Consider the following 17,168-nt stretch of genomic DNA (forward strand, 5'->3'; position numbering starts at 1 on the left):
TGAGGCCTGAGAAGCTAAACGAAACAGGTACAACCAAAGGTTTTAAGGGGAACAATGAACAACTCCTCGTCTGGGTATAGAAGGGAAAAGGGGGTTCTCATATCAAGGACCCGGGAAGGAACTCGACTAATGAGATAAACTGTCGTGAGGATAGCATCACCCCAGAAGTGAATAGGTACATTGGAGGTAAACATAATGCTTCTATCCACCTCCAAGATATACTTATTCTTCCTTTTGGCAACGTCGTTCTGCTATGGTGTATAAGGGCAAGTGCTCTGGTGAATAACTCCATGGCTAAGAAGGTAGGAGGTCAATGGCTGAGCAAAGTATTCCTTTGCATTATCAGATCTAAGGACTTTGGTTTTGGTCCCAAACTGAGTGAGAACCATCTGATGGAAGTTTTGGGTCAGAGCAGGAACTTCATCCTGAGAACGCATAAGATAGACCCAAGAAAACCGGGTATGGTCATCAACAAACAGTAGAAAATATCTATACCCACCCATAGAAGAGATATGATATGGCCCCCAAACATCAGTATGCACAATATCAAAAGAGGAATTACTCCTTTTATTACCTAAAGAATAAGAGGTTCTACAATGTTTGGCAAACTCACAACTCTCACACCTCAACTTTGATAACTCAACAGACTCAAATAAAACAGGAAACAGACTCTTCAAAGACTTAAAAGACAAATGACCTAATCGGTTATGCCAAAGCATAACCGAACTCACAGACTGGGAAACAAAAGACTTCTTATCCACTGACTCCTCCCGACGAGAACTCTCTCCAAGCAGATAGATCCCGTTCGTATCACGGCTGGTCCCAATCACCTTCCTCGTCTCCAAATCCTGAAAAACACATCGGTCAGGGAAAAAGGTTACTGAACAGTTCATGTGTTTGGTAATACTACTAACTAAAAGCAGGTTAGTATCAAGCTTAGGAACATGCAAGACAGAAGATAAAGAGATAGTATCCGATAGCTTGATGTCCCCCTTGCCCAAAATGGGAACAAGAGAGCCATCAGCAATGGATACTCTATCTCGGCCAGAGGACAAGTGATAAGAAGTGAACAAAGATGGCAAGCTAGTCATATGGTCAGATGCACCTGAATCTATTACCCAACAGTGATCAGTATTACCTGGAGTTGAAGCATGGTAAGCTGAGGCTCGAGTACCTGAATGTGCAAATGCAGATGTGGCAGGAGCCGATGGTGACTGAGATGGCTGAGCTGAACTCCCAACTTCCTTTTCCAACTGTGTGAGGGTGTTGAATCAGTGTTCACTGCCATATGAGCATTACCCTTCTTATTTCTTAGTTTTGCTGGGACCAAGTGAGGATGTAGCTTCCAACAAGTATCTTTTGTGTGCTTGGGTTTCTTGCAATGTTCACATACCAGATCCCGTTTATCTTCCTTCTTCCGGTCCCTTTCTGAGTCACCCCCTGGCTTGGGTTTAATAGCTGTCAAGGCTGGGAAAGAGGGCTGAGGCTGCATCATGACTTTCCTCCTGGTCTCTTCACTATGCACCAGGGAGTATGCTTGAGAGAGGGTCACACTATCTCTTGTCAATATCTGTTGTCGCACAATGTCATATTCTGAGTTCAAACCAGCCAGAAACTCAAATACCTTATTCGTCTCGACTTGCTTTCTGTGAGTCTGTGCATCTTTGGGACTCTCCTACTCAAGGGTCTCTAGATGGTCAATCTCATGCCACAAGGATTTCAAGGTAGAGAAGTAGACAGAAACTGGCTTCTCTCCTTGTTTAAGGCTGTTCACCTCACACTTCAGTTCATAGGCTCTGGCAACATTAAGGGGTTGGGAATAGGTTTCTTTCACAACATCCCATATCTCTTTGGTTGTCTTTGCCGACAAATAATTTCGACTGATATGTGGCTGCATAGAATTACACAGCCATGCCATAACCAAATGGTTCTCTTGAACCCACTTGGTGTATGTTGGGTCCTCCTTGGAAGGTTCTTTCACATCTCCCAAGAGGTAACCCAGTTTCCCCTTCCTCCAATAGCCATCATGGCTGATTGCGCTCACTCCAAATAATTTGACCCATCAAATCTCATAGTTGTAATCTGAAACCCAGTTTCAGATACACTACCATAACTGTGGTTTCCAAAATTACTTTCTCCCTGACCCTTAAACTCCATCTTTGATCAAGATTCAGTGGCTACAAACTGTTAGAGCAACTATACCAGAAAACAGAGTCAAACAAACAAGTCTGAAATCTGATCTGATCCGATCTGAAACCAACCCAAATCTGATATGAAATCAATCGCCTATCACAGTATATGCAAGAAATCAACTCAAATCTGATCTGAAATCAATCGGCATGCACAGTACCAGGCATCCTATCAATCTGAGATGCTATTTTCTAAAATCACTACTGATGTGGGCCCCACTGCAGTGAGACCAAAATTAGGGTTTCAATTGTAGGTCTGAAGTAAGTGCTCAGCTGCACTCTCCAAGCAGTCCGCACAAGTGGGACTTGTCGTAGGGCAATATGAAACCCTAAAAACTAATCACCTTTGAAGAGGGGGGTTCGGCCCAACAGTCAAACCCTAGAACAAACTTGAACACAGTTTGGCCCCTCTTTCTAGATAGGTCCAACCTATCTCGACTGATTGCAGTCTCTGAAACTCAGTAAAAAAAAACTTACTTATGTACTTCGTTTTACCGTCTTCTAAGGTTACCTGAACCCTAACCTTCGCTGGCTCTTCCTGATTACCAACTCTCTGCAAGCCGCGGCAAGTCTTCAACTACTGCGAACCTCTCCTGGTAATCTCCAAGATTCAGCCACCGAAAAACTTCCTCAAAGCTTCCAGCCCTAGCTAGTCCTCATGTGGTCGGCTGGACTAGACACACATGAGAAGCCCTAGATAGGCTCTGATACCAAGTAGAAGATCAAGACTGTAATCAGTCTTGAATCCTAATAGGTTTTAGGTTTGCAAAACAGAAGAAAAAGAGGGAGAAAGGAGAGAGAATAGAAGAGAAACAAGAGAACACAAGTTGTTGAAAGGAGGGACAGATTCTTACAGATCTGTCGCCGCCACTCTCTTAATATTTATAGGTTATGTTTAACATAATGGAAAGGACACATCTGCCCTTGGTACTTACATAATAAATAAAGTAAATAAAAGCTGAAATAAATAACAACTGAATTAACAAACTGACTCAAACTGACACTACTATAACTGAAACAAATAACTACACTGCTGTCCTACGAACACAGTGGGGACCACTGCAGTGGGGCCCACATCAGTGTTCTCTACATATCTCTAGCAGCCACCTATTCATGGCCCTTGTTCCTGCTTGATGGTGATTTACAAGAGGAGGTATATATGGACATTCCAACAAGCTTTTATGAAAATGTTGGTAAAGGAAAGGTGTGTAGACTCAGAAAATCTCTGTATGGACTGAAACAGTCACCTTGGGCTTGGTTTGGCAGGTTCAGAGGGGCACTCATCCGTTTTGGATACACAAAGACACAGTCTGATCACACCATCTTTGTGAAGAGGAGAGATGCTCTGGTGTCAATTCTGATTGTGTATGTGGATGATATAGTGATGACAAGAAATGATCTGGAGGAGATTGATGATCTCAAAAAAACATTGCAGCAAGAATTTGATATCAAAGATCTTGGTGAGCTCAAATTCTTCTTAGGGATTGAAGTTGCAAGATCCAAGCATGGGATCTTCATTTCATAGAGAAAGTATGTACTTGACCTACTACGGGAGACTGGGAAGCTGGGGACCAAACTAGCAGACACAACTATTGATCCAAATCACAAAATTAATGTTGTGGATGGTGAGTTGGTAAAGGATGTGGGGAGATATCAAAGAATGGTGGGCCAACTGCTGTATTTGTGTATGACATGATCAGATATTTCTTTTGTCGGTGTTGTGAGTCAGTACATGCATGCACCACGGGTTCAGCACTGGGAAGCTATTGAGAGAATACTTGCATATCTGAAAAAGCACCCTGCCAGAGGCATTCTTTTCTCAAATCATGAGATTCTGAAGCTAGAATCCTATACAGGTGCAGAGTAGGTAGGATGCTTAGATGACAGGAGGTCTACATCAGGAGTGTGTACCTTTGTAGGTGGAAAATTGATCTCCTGGAAGAGTAAGAAGCAAGCAGTTGTGGCAAGGTCAAGTGCAGAGGCTGAGTATAGATCCATGGCTCATGGTGTCTCAGAACTTCTTTGGGTTAGATCTCTTTTGAGTGAGATTAAGGTGAAAGTAGAGGAACCTATGATGTTATACCGTGACAATCAGGCTGCAATCAATATTACCCACTGTTAGCGTAGGGGTATTTCTGTCTTTATACCTTGATTGATGTTGCTGATCTATAATGTTGTGTTGAAACATGTGCTCTTAACTTAAGTAAGAGCACATAGGTCTTTTCAGTTATGTTTTAATAATAATATAAATACTTACTGGCCGACTGGGAGAGGTTAGGTTGACTCTTTCAGTTTCGAACCAGAATTCTCTCTTCTCTCTTTCTCTCTTTCTATCTTTCTTTATCACTTTTTTCTTCTTCTACATAACTGAACTCAGTCAGGCTGAACTCTAAGGCAGACCTGAATTATAACATGGTATCAGAGCTAGGTTAAATCTGCCTTGATTTCTGCTTGCTTAGGGTTCATTCTCTGTGCACCCTATCTAGGGTTTTCCTCTTTTTTTGTGTGCTCGATTGGAGATAAGGGAAAGGGCTGAAAAGGAGTGATCGCCCTCTTCCCTTGGGGGTCTCTATGCCTCCAGTCAGGTCGTATGTGGTCGGTTGCTGTGATTTCTGAGATCGCCCTCTCCTAGTAGAGGAAGAATAGAGGGCCGAACTGTGTGTGGCTGTTGTGTGTGAAGCGGCTGTTGTGTGTGGACTGCTCTCCTGCTCGCATGGGTGTTACTTCAGCGATAAGGTAAGAGATTTCAGTGCATGATATCTGTTATGGATTAAATAGGAGGTGTGTTTCAGACCATTTGCTAGGGTTTCGGCCAGCAAGTGCTAGGGTTTATGCTGGTTTCTTTGTGCATTTTGAAGGAAGAGATATGATCATATAGTGGTGAGATTTCAGGTAGTTGTAGGAGTAGGGTTTGTGGTGTGAACACATTTTTCAGCAACAACAAGTGCTGAAATCAGTGTGACAGGTGTGATTTAGGGTTTGTGGTGTAAAGAGCACACATTCCAGCAACAATTAGTGTTGCAATCAGTGTGACAGGTGTGACCTAGTGGTGTGTGGTGTGCAGATCTCAGTGATAATAGAATTCAGTAAGTGTGCAGAATTGATGATAACATAATGGGAGACAGTAATGATTATAAACCTAGTGTGATGGTGCTTACAGACTACCTGAATGTTCGGATGACCTCCATTAAGTTAAATGGAGAGAATTATGTGCCTTGGGCTAAATCCGTTGAAGTCTTTCTGAAGGCAAAGAAGAAGGTAAAACACATCAGAGAGGAGAAACCCTCCTCTGACTCTCACGAGTATGAAGACTGGGAGCAAGAGGACGCTCAGACCATCACATGGTTGTGGAACAGTATGGAACCCAGGATTAGTGTGAACTTCATGTTCCTTGATACTGCCAAAGATGTGTGGGACCATGCGAAGAAATTGTATTCGGGGCAGGACAATACAACCAGAGTTTATCAGCTTTATCAAGAGTACTTTAATCTGCAATAGGGCAATCAGAGTCTTGAGGAGTACTATGCCAACATGAGGAGCATACGTAATGAGTTGAATGTCTATCATCCTCTCACTTCTGATGTCAAGATTCAGCAACAACAGAGAGAGTAGCTTGATGTGACTAGATTTTTGGGGGGATTGAAGTCTGAATGTGAACCAGTACGGGCTCAGATATTAGGGGGATCAGCTCTTCCGTCCCTAGAAGAGGTATTTGCTCAACTTCAGAGGATTTCTATCGGATCTACTGAGAACTCTAATATCTCAGATAGATCTGCCTTTGCTGCATTGAGAGGCCGTGGTGGTAGAGGTGGAGTTCGGGAAGCTCAGTCTGGCTGTGGTGTTGGTAGTGGTTCTGCATATGGCCGAAGTGGCAATGGTGGGTCTACTTATAATTGTGGTGGTGGTCATACTGGGAGCAGAGATTCAGGGGGAGCCCGTGGTAGAGGACGTAACTCGGGCTCGAGGAAGTGCACTCATTATGGTATGGATGGACATACCATCAACTATTGTTATGATTTACATTGTCTTCCCTCAACCTGGGCCAATCATGCCGCGACCGGTGACTCAAGTTCCAGCTTTAGACAGGAGAATCATTCATCTGACCAGTTGCCTCTTACATCCACAGATGGTCCCATGAAGGAGATGATGAGTGTTCCCCGTGATGAATATGAGAGGTTTATCCAATCACAGCAAAACATGGTGACTTTTGCTCACTCAGGTATGGCTTGTCTAGCATCTACACCCAATCCCTGGATCATTGATTCTGGAGCCTTCGATCACATGACTGGAACTCCAAGTGTGTTTTCCTCCTTATCTCATTGCTCAACATCACAATCTGTCACCCTTGCTAATGGTTCCACATCCTCAATTTATGGTGTTGGTAATGTTGACCTAGATCCTGTATCCCTCTCATCAGTTTTGTATGTTCCTAAATTGCCTTTTAACCTTATGTCTGTTAGTAAGCTGACCAAATCACTTAACTGCTCCATTACCTTTTATCCTTCTATGTGTGTCTTTTAGGATTTCAAGACGGGGATGAAGATTGGTGGAGGGCATGAAGCAGGTGGACTGTATTATCTTGACGGTTGTGATGGTAGAACTTCAACAGCTCTCCAGTCATCTCTTTCTCCTCTCCAGTGACACTACCGATTTGGTCATCCGTCGCTCAAAGTCTTGAAGTCATTGGTTCCATCCTTGAGTCGGCTTTCTGCTTTGGATTGTGAGTCGTGTCAGTTTGGGAAACACCATCGTGTTCCCTTTAGTTCTAGGGTTGATAACCGTGTGTCGAGTCCTTTTTCTTTAGTTCATTCAGATGTTTGGGGTCCTTATAAAGTAAGGTCATATAATGGATACAGATATTTTGTCATTTTTCAAGGATGATGTGGCTCTATTTAATGAAAGAAAGAAGTGAATTGTTTACCATTTTTCAAAAATTTTATGCTGAAATTCGTAACCAATTTGGTACCCACATCAAAGTTTTTCGTTCTGTTAATGGCCGCGAATATTTATCCTCATAATTTCAAGAATACTTGGACCAACACGGCATTATACATCAGACCTTGTGTACCTACACCCCACAACAAAACGGGGTGGCTGAGAGAAAGAATCGCCATCTCCTTGAAACAGCAAGATCCCTAATGCATCACATGCATGTTCCCAAACCTTTTTGGAGTGATGCAGTGCTTACCTCTTCTTTTCTAATTAATCGGATGCCCACGTTCATCCTTGATGGTCAGTCTCCGTTTCAGGTCTTTTTTCCCTCTTTGTCTCCGTTCCCTTTTTAGGTGTGTCTGTTTTGTCCATAATCTGGGTCCTGGGAACGACAAGTTCGATGCCCGTTCTCTCAAGTGCATCTTCCTTGGCTATTCTCGGACCCAAAAAGGGTATAGGTGTTACCATCCTGGTTCTCGACGATCCTTTGTGTGTGCTGATGTCAGTTTCTTTGAGTCTACTCTATTCTTTTTGGGGTCTGGAAGATGCTTCTTCCTCCTCATCACCTCCTCTTCCATTTCCCGTTGTCAATCCTTCTCCCTTTGTTCCAGTTGTGACCAAATCCTTGCCTCCGGTGCCACCACCTGTTGAACACCCACCTATCCGTAATGTGTATACACATCGCCCACGTGCACCAGCTACTACTCCTCCGGTTATATCTTCGTCGACGGATCCGGCACCAGACCCCCACTTAGCATCTGAGATTGATCTACCCATTGCTTTGCGGAAAGGTAAACGTACTTGCACCCTTCATCCCATTTCTAATTATGTTTCTCTTACTACCTTTCCGCTTCCCATCGCCAGTTTGTTACCTTGTTATCATCAGTTATTGTTCCTAAAGATGTCCAGGAAGCCCTTGCCTCTCCAGGGTGGTGCCGTGCCATGGAAGAAGAACTCTCAGCCCTTCATCATAATCATACTTGGGACCTCGCTGCTCTTCCTCCTGGGAAGCAAGCTGTTGGTTGTAAGTGGGTTTATACGGTTAAGTATCTGCCTGATGGTAGTGTTGAACGCCTGAAAGCGCGATTAGTTGCAAAAGGGTACCCCCAAACCTATGGCATTGACTACACAAAGACCTTCTCACCGGTTGCTAAGATAGGGTCAGTTCGTGTTGTGATCTCTCTTGCAGCCATGTATGAGTGGCCACTATATCAGCTTGATATCAAGAATGCCTTTTTGCATGGTGATTTACTCGAGGAGGTCTACATGGAGCAACCTCCAGTGTTTGTTGCTCAGAGGGAGGATGGTAAGGTGTGCAGACTAAGGAAGGCTACATATGGGCTTAAACAGTCTCCTCGAGCATGGTTTGGTAGGTTCAGTGAGGTGGTAAAGAAGTTTGGCATGAAACAGTGCAAAGTTGACCATTCTGTATTTAGTCATGACTCTCCGGGAGGAAAAATACTGTTGGTGGTGTATGTAGATGATATTGTTATTACTGGGAATGATAACATTGGTATTGATAGGCTGAAGACTTATCTGCAGGATCACTTTCAGACAAAGGATCTGGGTAAACTGAAATACTTCTTGGGGATAGAGGTAGCGAGATCCAAGTATGGGATTAACCTGTGCCAGAGGAAGTATGTGCATGATTTGCTAGAAGAAACAGGCTTGTTGGGTGCCAAACCAGCTGAAACACCCATGGACACAAATACCAAGCTAAGCAGTGATATGGGTGAAGTGTTTGAAGACCCTGGCAGATACCGACGACTTGTGGGCACACTGAACTACCTAACCATTACCAGACCAGACATCTCATTTGTAGTTAGTGTGGTAAGCCAATTCATGCAAAAACCTCTTATTCCTCATTGGAATGCGGTTCTGAGAATTGTGAAGTATCTAAAAGGGGCCCCGGGTCGCGGTCTGATATACAAGAGTGGGGGAAAACTTGAAATTGAAGGGTATTCTGATGCTGATTGGGCCGGTTCTATGTCTGATAGGCGGTCTACTACAGGCTATTGCACGTTTCTGGGAGGTAACTTGGTGACATGGAAAAGTAAGAAGCAGACGGCTGTGGCAAGAAGCAGTGCAGAAGCAGAATATAGGGCTATGGCGCATACCGCTTGTGAATTAGTGTGGCTAAGGAACCTTCTACAGGAAGTAGGGTACAACATTAACACTCCAGTGAAGCTCTATTGTGATAATCAGGCTGCAGTTCATATCTCCTCTAATCCAGTGTTTCATGAAAGAACCAAGCACATTGAGGTTGACTGTCACTTTGTGAGGGAGAAGGTGCTAAATGGAGAGCTAGACACTACACATGTTAATATAGGAAATCAGTGGGCTGACTTATTTACAAAAGGCTTGAGTTGGGGAAGAGTGGACTACATATGTAACAAGCTGGGAGTATATGATATATACTCACCAGCTTGAGGGGGAGTGATAGCGTAGGGGTATTTCTGTCTTTATACCTTGATTGATGTTGCTGATCTGTAATGTTGTGTTGAAACATGTGCTCTTAACTTAAGTAAGGGCACATAGGTCTTTTCAGTTATGTTTTAATAATAATATAAATACTTACTGGCCGACTGGGAGAGGTTAGGTTGACTCTTTCGGTTTCGAACCAGAATTCTCTCTTCTCTCTTTCTCTCTTTCTTTATCACTTTTTTCTTCTTCTACATAACTGAACTCAATCAGGCCGAACTCTAAGGCAGACCTGAATTATAACACCCACAATCCAATTCAGCATGATAGGACAAAACACATTGAAGTTGATAGACACTTTATAAGAGAAAGGGTAACAACCGGAGAAGTTTGTTTGCCTTATGTCTCTTCAGAGTTGCAGCTAGATGATGTTCTCACTAAAGGGGTGGCAAAGAACAAGCTTGAACATGATCTACGCAAGCTGGGAATGTGTGACATTTACTCCCAACTTGAGGGGGAGTGTTGAAGATTAAACTGGTCTGTCTCTTTCACAGAGAAATATCTTTTCGACATATTTTATCTGCAGTTTGTCTCTTTCCTTACTTTTAATGATAAATACTCCAGTAAATCTACCCGTGCATATAATCATCTATTTATGGAAATATTCTATCAAAGATTCTGTAAGATTTATTTTCTGTGTATTTGATTGTCAACCTTCTCCATGGGGCCTGATATCTTTAGTGTTACTCAATAGCATGGGTCTTTTGATCACCTTGGCTCCTGTGAAACATCAACAATTTCAGAACCTGGATCATCTATTGGAGCAGCAATAGCAGCTTCTCTGACTCTTCCATCCAACAGCTCCAGTACTGTTACATTTTCGTTGGCCTGGTCGTGTCCTGAAGTTAAATTTTCAAGTGGAAAGATTTACCACAGGTCTGGGATAATATTAGGATAAAGGAACTTTACTCATTGAACTGTCATAAAATCCTTCTGACAAAGTTTATTAGCAGGTGCTACACAAAATTTTATGGCACTAATTGTGATGCAGCAGAAAATATTGCATATGATGCTATTCATGGTATGTTACACATGTTCCTACCTTGTTTCTATCATTAGAACTTGCGGTATAGAATGCTTTAATTGCTAAATATTGTCTACACACAATATTGCATATTAACAAAATAGTAGAAGAAATGTTTGATTTGATCTCACGCTGTTGAGGAAACATTACAGTTATGAACATTTTTTTTTATTTGCTTTCATAATAGAACATTGCTACTGGGAATCCCAGATAGAAGCATGGCAGAGGCCTATTCTCAATGATCAAAGCCTTCCTGAATGGTTAGCTTAAATTTTTGTATATGAATATCGGTTATTCTGTATTCAGAGATTTTTAATTTTTTGAAGGTTTTGAACAGGTACCCTATAACCCTCTTCAACGAGCTCTACTACCTGAATGCAGGAGGAACAATTTGGACTGGTACTTACTGAGCTCAGAATCTACTTCCAAGCAGCTGAGTTGCATAGTTAATTTTAAGTTCACCTTTCCTTTTCCGCAGATGGAGCACAGCCAGTGCAGAATTTATCATCTATTGGAGAAATCAAGTTTTCCCTTAATAGGTATAGATCGGATTCTAAGAATACAGTTGACAATGCTCATCAAAATGACACTTCTGTTGATATCCTTGAGAGGATGGCATCAATTCTTGAGCAGATACATACTCCAGTCAAATCAAACTCTGCTCTTGGAACATTCTTGCTTCAAAAAGATGAAGAAAATATTGGTCAATTCCTCTATCTTGAAGGAATTGAATATCATATGTGGAATACTTATGATGTTCATTTCTACTCATCTTGTGCATTAGTCATGCTTTTCCCAAAACTTGAACTTAGCATCCAGAGAGACTTTGCAGCAGCGGTACTGATGCATGACCCCAGTAGGATGCAAGTTTTAAGTAATGGCCGGTGGGTCCCAAGAAAGGTTCTTGGAGCTGTTCCTCATGATCTTGGGTTGCATGACCCATGGTTTGAAGTAAATGCCTATAACTTTCATAATACAGATAGATGGAAAGACTTGAATCCTAAATTTGTACTTCAAGTCTACAGGGATGTAGTTGTCACAGGTGATAAGTTGTTTGCAAAATCTGTTTGGCCTTCAGTATATATAGCCATGGCTTACATGGATCAATTTGACAAAGATGGAGATGGGATGATTGAAAATGAAGGTTTTCCAGATCAGACTTATGATGTATGGTCAGTCACTGGGGTGAGTGCATACAGTGGTGGCCTATGGGTGGCAGCTCTGCAGGCTGCTTCAGCCATGGCTCGTGAAGTTGGTGATAAGACTTCAGAAGGTTATTTCTGGGATAAGTTTCAGAGGGCAAAGTCTGTATATGAGAAACTATGGAATGGATCCTACTTCAATTATGACAACAACAATGACAGTTCAAGTTCATCTATTCAGGCGGATCAATTGGCTGGGCAATGGTATGCAGTTAAAGTACTTCTGTTTTATTTTCTGTTAGTAGATAACTTGAGTAAAACCAGGCCTCCAGGAAAAGTATAAATAGAAGCTGAATATGGTCTAGGTCAGTGGTGTTATTACCTATGACATGCAAAAGAATTCTACAAAGTTCCACCAATTTCCCAGATATCTATAATCGGGTCAGTTCTGTGCTTTTTCTGAGATGTTTTGTGGATGTTCTGGTTTTGGTTGGTTTGGTGCATGCATTTAGATAGGTATCTAAGGTAATGGTTGATGTTTGTATAGTTGACTAGGAATTTGATCTATTATAGCTTGTTTGGGAATTTATGTTTGTCAGGTTTCTTTTCTTTCTCCACAATTAGTGGGACCCCTACATTATGTTAGGCCACAGTATGGGTTGGTGGTTTTTCTTATACAGTGGATGTTTTTCTTAGACAGTTCCTTCTTTTCTTTTCTGAGTGAAGATTTGAATCCCTATATTCTCAATACTTATTTTATCTTTACTACTTTTGTTTGAACTTAGGATGCATTTGGTTTGTGGGAAGATTTTGGTGGGATGGGAAAGAGAAAATAGGTGGACATTTTTCATGCTCCATTGTTTGGTTGCAAAAGGGAAAATAGTGGGAAAATAAACCCGAATAACAATTATTAACTAATTAATAGTAATTGTTTTTATTATTTGATATTTTATTATTAATAATTATTAATATTTTAATGAAATAATTTTATAAGTAATTAATATTTGATAAACATCAATTTATTATTAATTAGTCAATAATAATTTTTATTATAATTAGATATTAATTATTTAAAATCTGCTATACCCATGATTTAATTGATAATTTTAATATGTTAATATTAATTATTCATAAATCATTAAATTATTTTCATTGATAAATTATTTATTTAAATTAAATTATTAATTCTAAAATAATTATTTAAATATTAATTAGTTATTAAATGTTTTTTATTAATTCTTAATTAATTAATAATATTTTTATGATTTAGTATTATAGTGTTAATCATTAATTTTATATTAATTAGTTAATTAATTATTAACATTAATTAATACTTTTATTAGTTTATATTTTATTATTAATACTTATGTATTATTTAAAAATATTTTAGTATTTTATTTTGAAAAAATAATTAACTATTAAATTATTTATTAATTATTTTATTAATATGTTATTAAATAATTAATACTTTATTTATGGGTCATGGTTTTAGTATTAATAATTGGGATCTATAATCCCACCTTTTTCCCATCCCATCTCATGACACCCCACGAACCAAACATGGGAAGGGAGGAATTTTCCCGAACATTCCATATTTTCCATTCCCATCCCACAAACCAAATGGAGCCTTAGTTTTCACCATTATTATCAAAACTAGATCATTTCTGTCAATTTATAGGAAATTATAAGATTTTTTCTTTTTATTGGAACTCGATGTTTGGAAACTCCTAAACAATTATTGCATAAATATTTGTCTAATACTCTTCAAATTGTTGTCAACGAAACAAGAAACTGAAAAGAAAAAAAGTAAATACAATGAAGTTTTTCTTAGAAAGAAGATCCTGAGTGAGATTTCTGGTTATACACAAATGGAACTGTATAACATTCTTTGTTTTCTCCTATTAGCTTTTCCTACTACTAACAAATTTAAGGGGTGGTTGCTTTAAAGGTATGCTCGAGCATGTGGTCTTCAGCCAATAGTTGACAAAGAAAAAGCAAAAAGTGCACTTGAGAAGGTTTACAACTTCAATGTCTTAAGGGTGAATGGTGGGAGGCGGGGGGCAGTGAATGGAATGCTACCAGATGGAAGAATTGACATGTCGGCTATGCAGTCAAGAGAAATATGGTCTGGAGTTACTTATTCTCTTGCTGCAACTATGATTCATGAAGGGATGATTGACATGGCATTTAACACTGCATATGGAATCTATGAAACTGCTTGGTCTCATGAAGGACTTGGGTAAGTTTAATTTTTTTAGCACATTAGAAATGCTATATGCCTTTCAACTGACAGAGTTTGCATGAGAAGAAAACTAAACCAGCAATATACGTGTTGAGATTAACCAAGAAAACAGCAAAAGAGAAGAGATAAGATCGAAGCAAGAAGAAGAGGGAAGGGTGGGATAAAGAGGGAGAAGGAGAAGAGCCAACTGTACCACTCTCCAGCCCCCTTAATCACTTTTATTAATGCTGTAATTAACTAATGGTTGTAATTACATGGATGCCCTTAATAGGGTGGCTGACTTATTAAACACAACAAAGAATAAAAGGCGGCTGACTTATTAAACATTAACACAGAATAAAAGGTGGCTGACTTGTTAAACATAACAAAGAATAAAAGGTGGCCCATATACTGTTAAGGCTCATCTAGCCCAATATGTTTGCACTCCCCCTTAAGCTGATCATAGATGTCAATCATGCACAACTTGCTTATATCATGTTGTAGCTTTGTCTTTGAGACTCCTTTGGTCAAGACATCTACTAATTGTTCCTCGAGAGGCAATAATTGGCATACATACTTCTCTTGAATCTACTCTCTCCCATATAAAGTGTTTATACGCCTCAATATGCTTTGCCCTGTCATTCTGAATTGGATTATTAGCAATGTTTATGGTCTCTTGATTATTAGCTGTCAAAGGTGGTCGACTCATAAAAATGAGTAGTTGTGTCATGAATAGTGTAAACTTAATACATTATTTTAAGATTAAAAGGAAATTTTATTAAAGAAAAAAGGAAAATTACAGCAGAAGGTGATAAGAAATCACCTAGAACAAGAAGCATCCACAAGGAAACCCAACCAAACCTAAAACTACAACACCTCACAAGCCAAAATGAAACCCAAACAAACTCCGAAAAAAAGATCACCCAATACAAAACCCATTAAAACAGAACCACCGCCCAACTCTAAACAAATGCTCAACCCTTCTAGTTGTCAAAGGTTTTGAACAATGAGATAGTTAATCATGCCTTAGCTGTCAAAGGTAATCCACTCATCATTTTGGGTAGTTGACTACTCATTGTTCAAAACCTTAGAACCTTACTCAAATTCATACCATTGGTCCAAAAATTTATCCCTTAGGCTTCCAAAGATAGATTAACCAAATTTTTAGTTTGGGAACACCAAAGAACTAGACCTAATCTAACCATTAGTCTCTAAGGTTCTGGTTTACCGAGATTGGTCAAAGACTGAGCCTATTGTGTGCATCCCAAGCTAATGGTTTACAACAATTCTTGGACAAGACATAACACAATGAAACCTTATTGGACTCGAATCATCATCATCTTCTTCTTGGAGCTGAAGGTAGATTAGACCTTCTTCTTTGGAGAGATTCACAATAAAAGATATCTGTCCAAGCTTCCATGTTAGCTTTTCTTTATTTAGCATTTGTTAATCATTTTTTCTCAATTGAAACAGTTATAGACCTAGCACAAATCACTAGTACTCTCAATGAGTTTGTTATCATCAGACACATAGGGTCAATAGTTACATCTCCTATTTAATTTATATAGTTCTTTGCTATGGTTTTTTTGAAAGGTTTAATAATTAATTCCATATTTCTAGAAGTCTTTCTAGTATTTTAGATTTTTTAAATAGCTTAGCGAAATTAGTGAAATGTCTCCATCTCTACATGGAAAATTTTCCATCAATATTGAAATCGCAAGCCATTCTTGGAGTACGTTTCTACAACACTGTCCCAAATCTCCTTTGTAGTCCACCAACAAGTAATGTTGATTGATGTGAAGTTGCATCAAATTCACCAACCGACCTATGGTAGTATAATTCTCTTACATCCACTTCTCATAGAAGGGACCATCCTCGTTAGACTTATCCACTTTCCTCTACTGATGACATGTAATCTAATTGACTATGACCAAGCTAGATAATTTTTTCCATCAAGTTTCACAGTGGTCACGGCCAAAAAAGGATCTACAGATGCTCCCAAACCCAGTCCGGATTATGTACCATGCTTAATCTATACTCTAGATTCTCCATAAGTTTGAATCTTCAAGGAAAGGTTTTCAGATAGTAAATAGAGGTCACTAAAAACACCTACACCAACAACTGGCCTTAACAGAACCCAAAACTAGGATTGGACCCAACCCTGCAACCCAGGAGAAACCAAAAAATTGCAGCCGTTCCTTAGGGGTACACCAGAAATCTTTTCAGCTTGGAATTATCTCAATGACAGTCAAAAAAAAAACTATCCTTTAAGCCCTGAGCACCAGGTTGAAAGCACCTCTAAGACCCTTAATTCAATCTTCTCCAATTGGCTAGGGTTTCAAGTAAAATCTCCTAGTGGCAATCTTGGGTATCAAACTGAGAGTATTCTCTCCGGAAATCAACAATCAATAAAGTTCTCCGTATACACTGTATGGGATTAAAGAAAACATAATAAAAGAAAGGTATGATTGCTCTGATACCAACAAAACTAAACTGAGTTGGATAGGTGTTTGCTTGGTTAAGTCTAGATTTGGATTGTGTCAAAAATTTACCCATCTTTCCAAGATTTCTGGTTTAAAAACGCTGACTAAAATATGTCTTTTAGGTATCAGTTTGACAATTGGTAGTGTGCTGCCATTGTCCTTAATTACCTTTTCTTGGCTCTAGTTTACTAACTATAATGGCTCAATTACAGATACTCATTTCAAACCCCAGAAGGTTGGACCACAGACGACCGATACCGTTCTTTGGCTTACATGCGCCCTTTGGCAATATGGGCAATGCAGTGGGCCTTGTCACCACCAAAGCTGTTCATAAAGGAGAGAGGGTCAGAAACAGAAGAGTATCCTAAATTCATGCACCACTCTGGATTCTCAAAAGTTGCTCAACTTCTTAAATTGCCAGAAGAGGAAGCATCTAAGAGTTTTCTCCAAGTTGTTTATGACTGCACTTGCAGGAGAATGTGGATGTGAAGCTCAATTCCTTAGTTACTAATTATTTTGAATACTAAAAGAACAGAATACTGGGAACATTTATAACTGCATGTCAGAAGATTCTAACTGTTATGTCAAATAATGCCTTTATTTGAATTCTATGCCAAAGGATCTTAGAACTCGGATGCCTGTACATAGAAGCTGACTTTCTGAGTCGTGTTTCACAATTGACATTTTTAGCATAAA

General features: G+C 39.7%; 1 protein-coding gene across 6 annotated transcripts in view; it reads left to right on the forward strand.

The window, feature by feature from the left end:
- Positions 1-17,168, forward strand: part of LOC148852903 (uncharacterized) — a 115,529-nt gene extending 98,361 nt beyond the window's left edge. For all 6 annotated transcript variants that reach the window (XM_088945401.1, XM_088945398.1, XM_088945399.1 and 3 more), the window contains 7 exons: positions 10,297-10,478; positions 10,556-10,623; positions 10,814-10,886; positions 10,964-11,025; positions 11,105-12,032; positions 13,717-14,007; positions 16,685-17,168. In XM_088945401.1, coding sequence (XP_088801527.1) covers positions 10,297-10,478; positions 10,556-10,623; positions 10,814-10,886; positions 10,964-11,025; positions 11,105-12,032; positions 13,717-14,007; positions 16,685-16,961 — 1,881 coding nt within the window. In that variant the 3' untranslated portion in view covers positions 16,962-17,168. The remainder of the gene's footprint in view (positions 1-10,296; positions 10,479-10,555; positions 10,624-10,813; positions 10,887-10,963; positions 11,026-11,104; positions 12,033-13,716; positions 14,008-16,684) is intronic.

The sequence above is a fragment of the Nelumbo lutea genome, chromosome 5 (genome assembly GCF_056320005.1).
Source record: "Nelumbo lutea isolate HS-2025 chromosome 5, American lotus-T2T, whole genome shotgun sequence".
In the NCBI taxonomy this organism is placed as follows: domain Eukaryota; kingdom Viridiplantae; phylum Streptophyta; class Magnoliopsida; order Proteales; family Nelumbonaceae; genus Nelumbo; species Nelumbo lutea.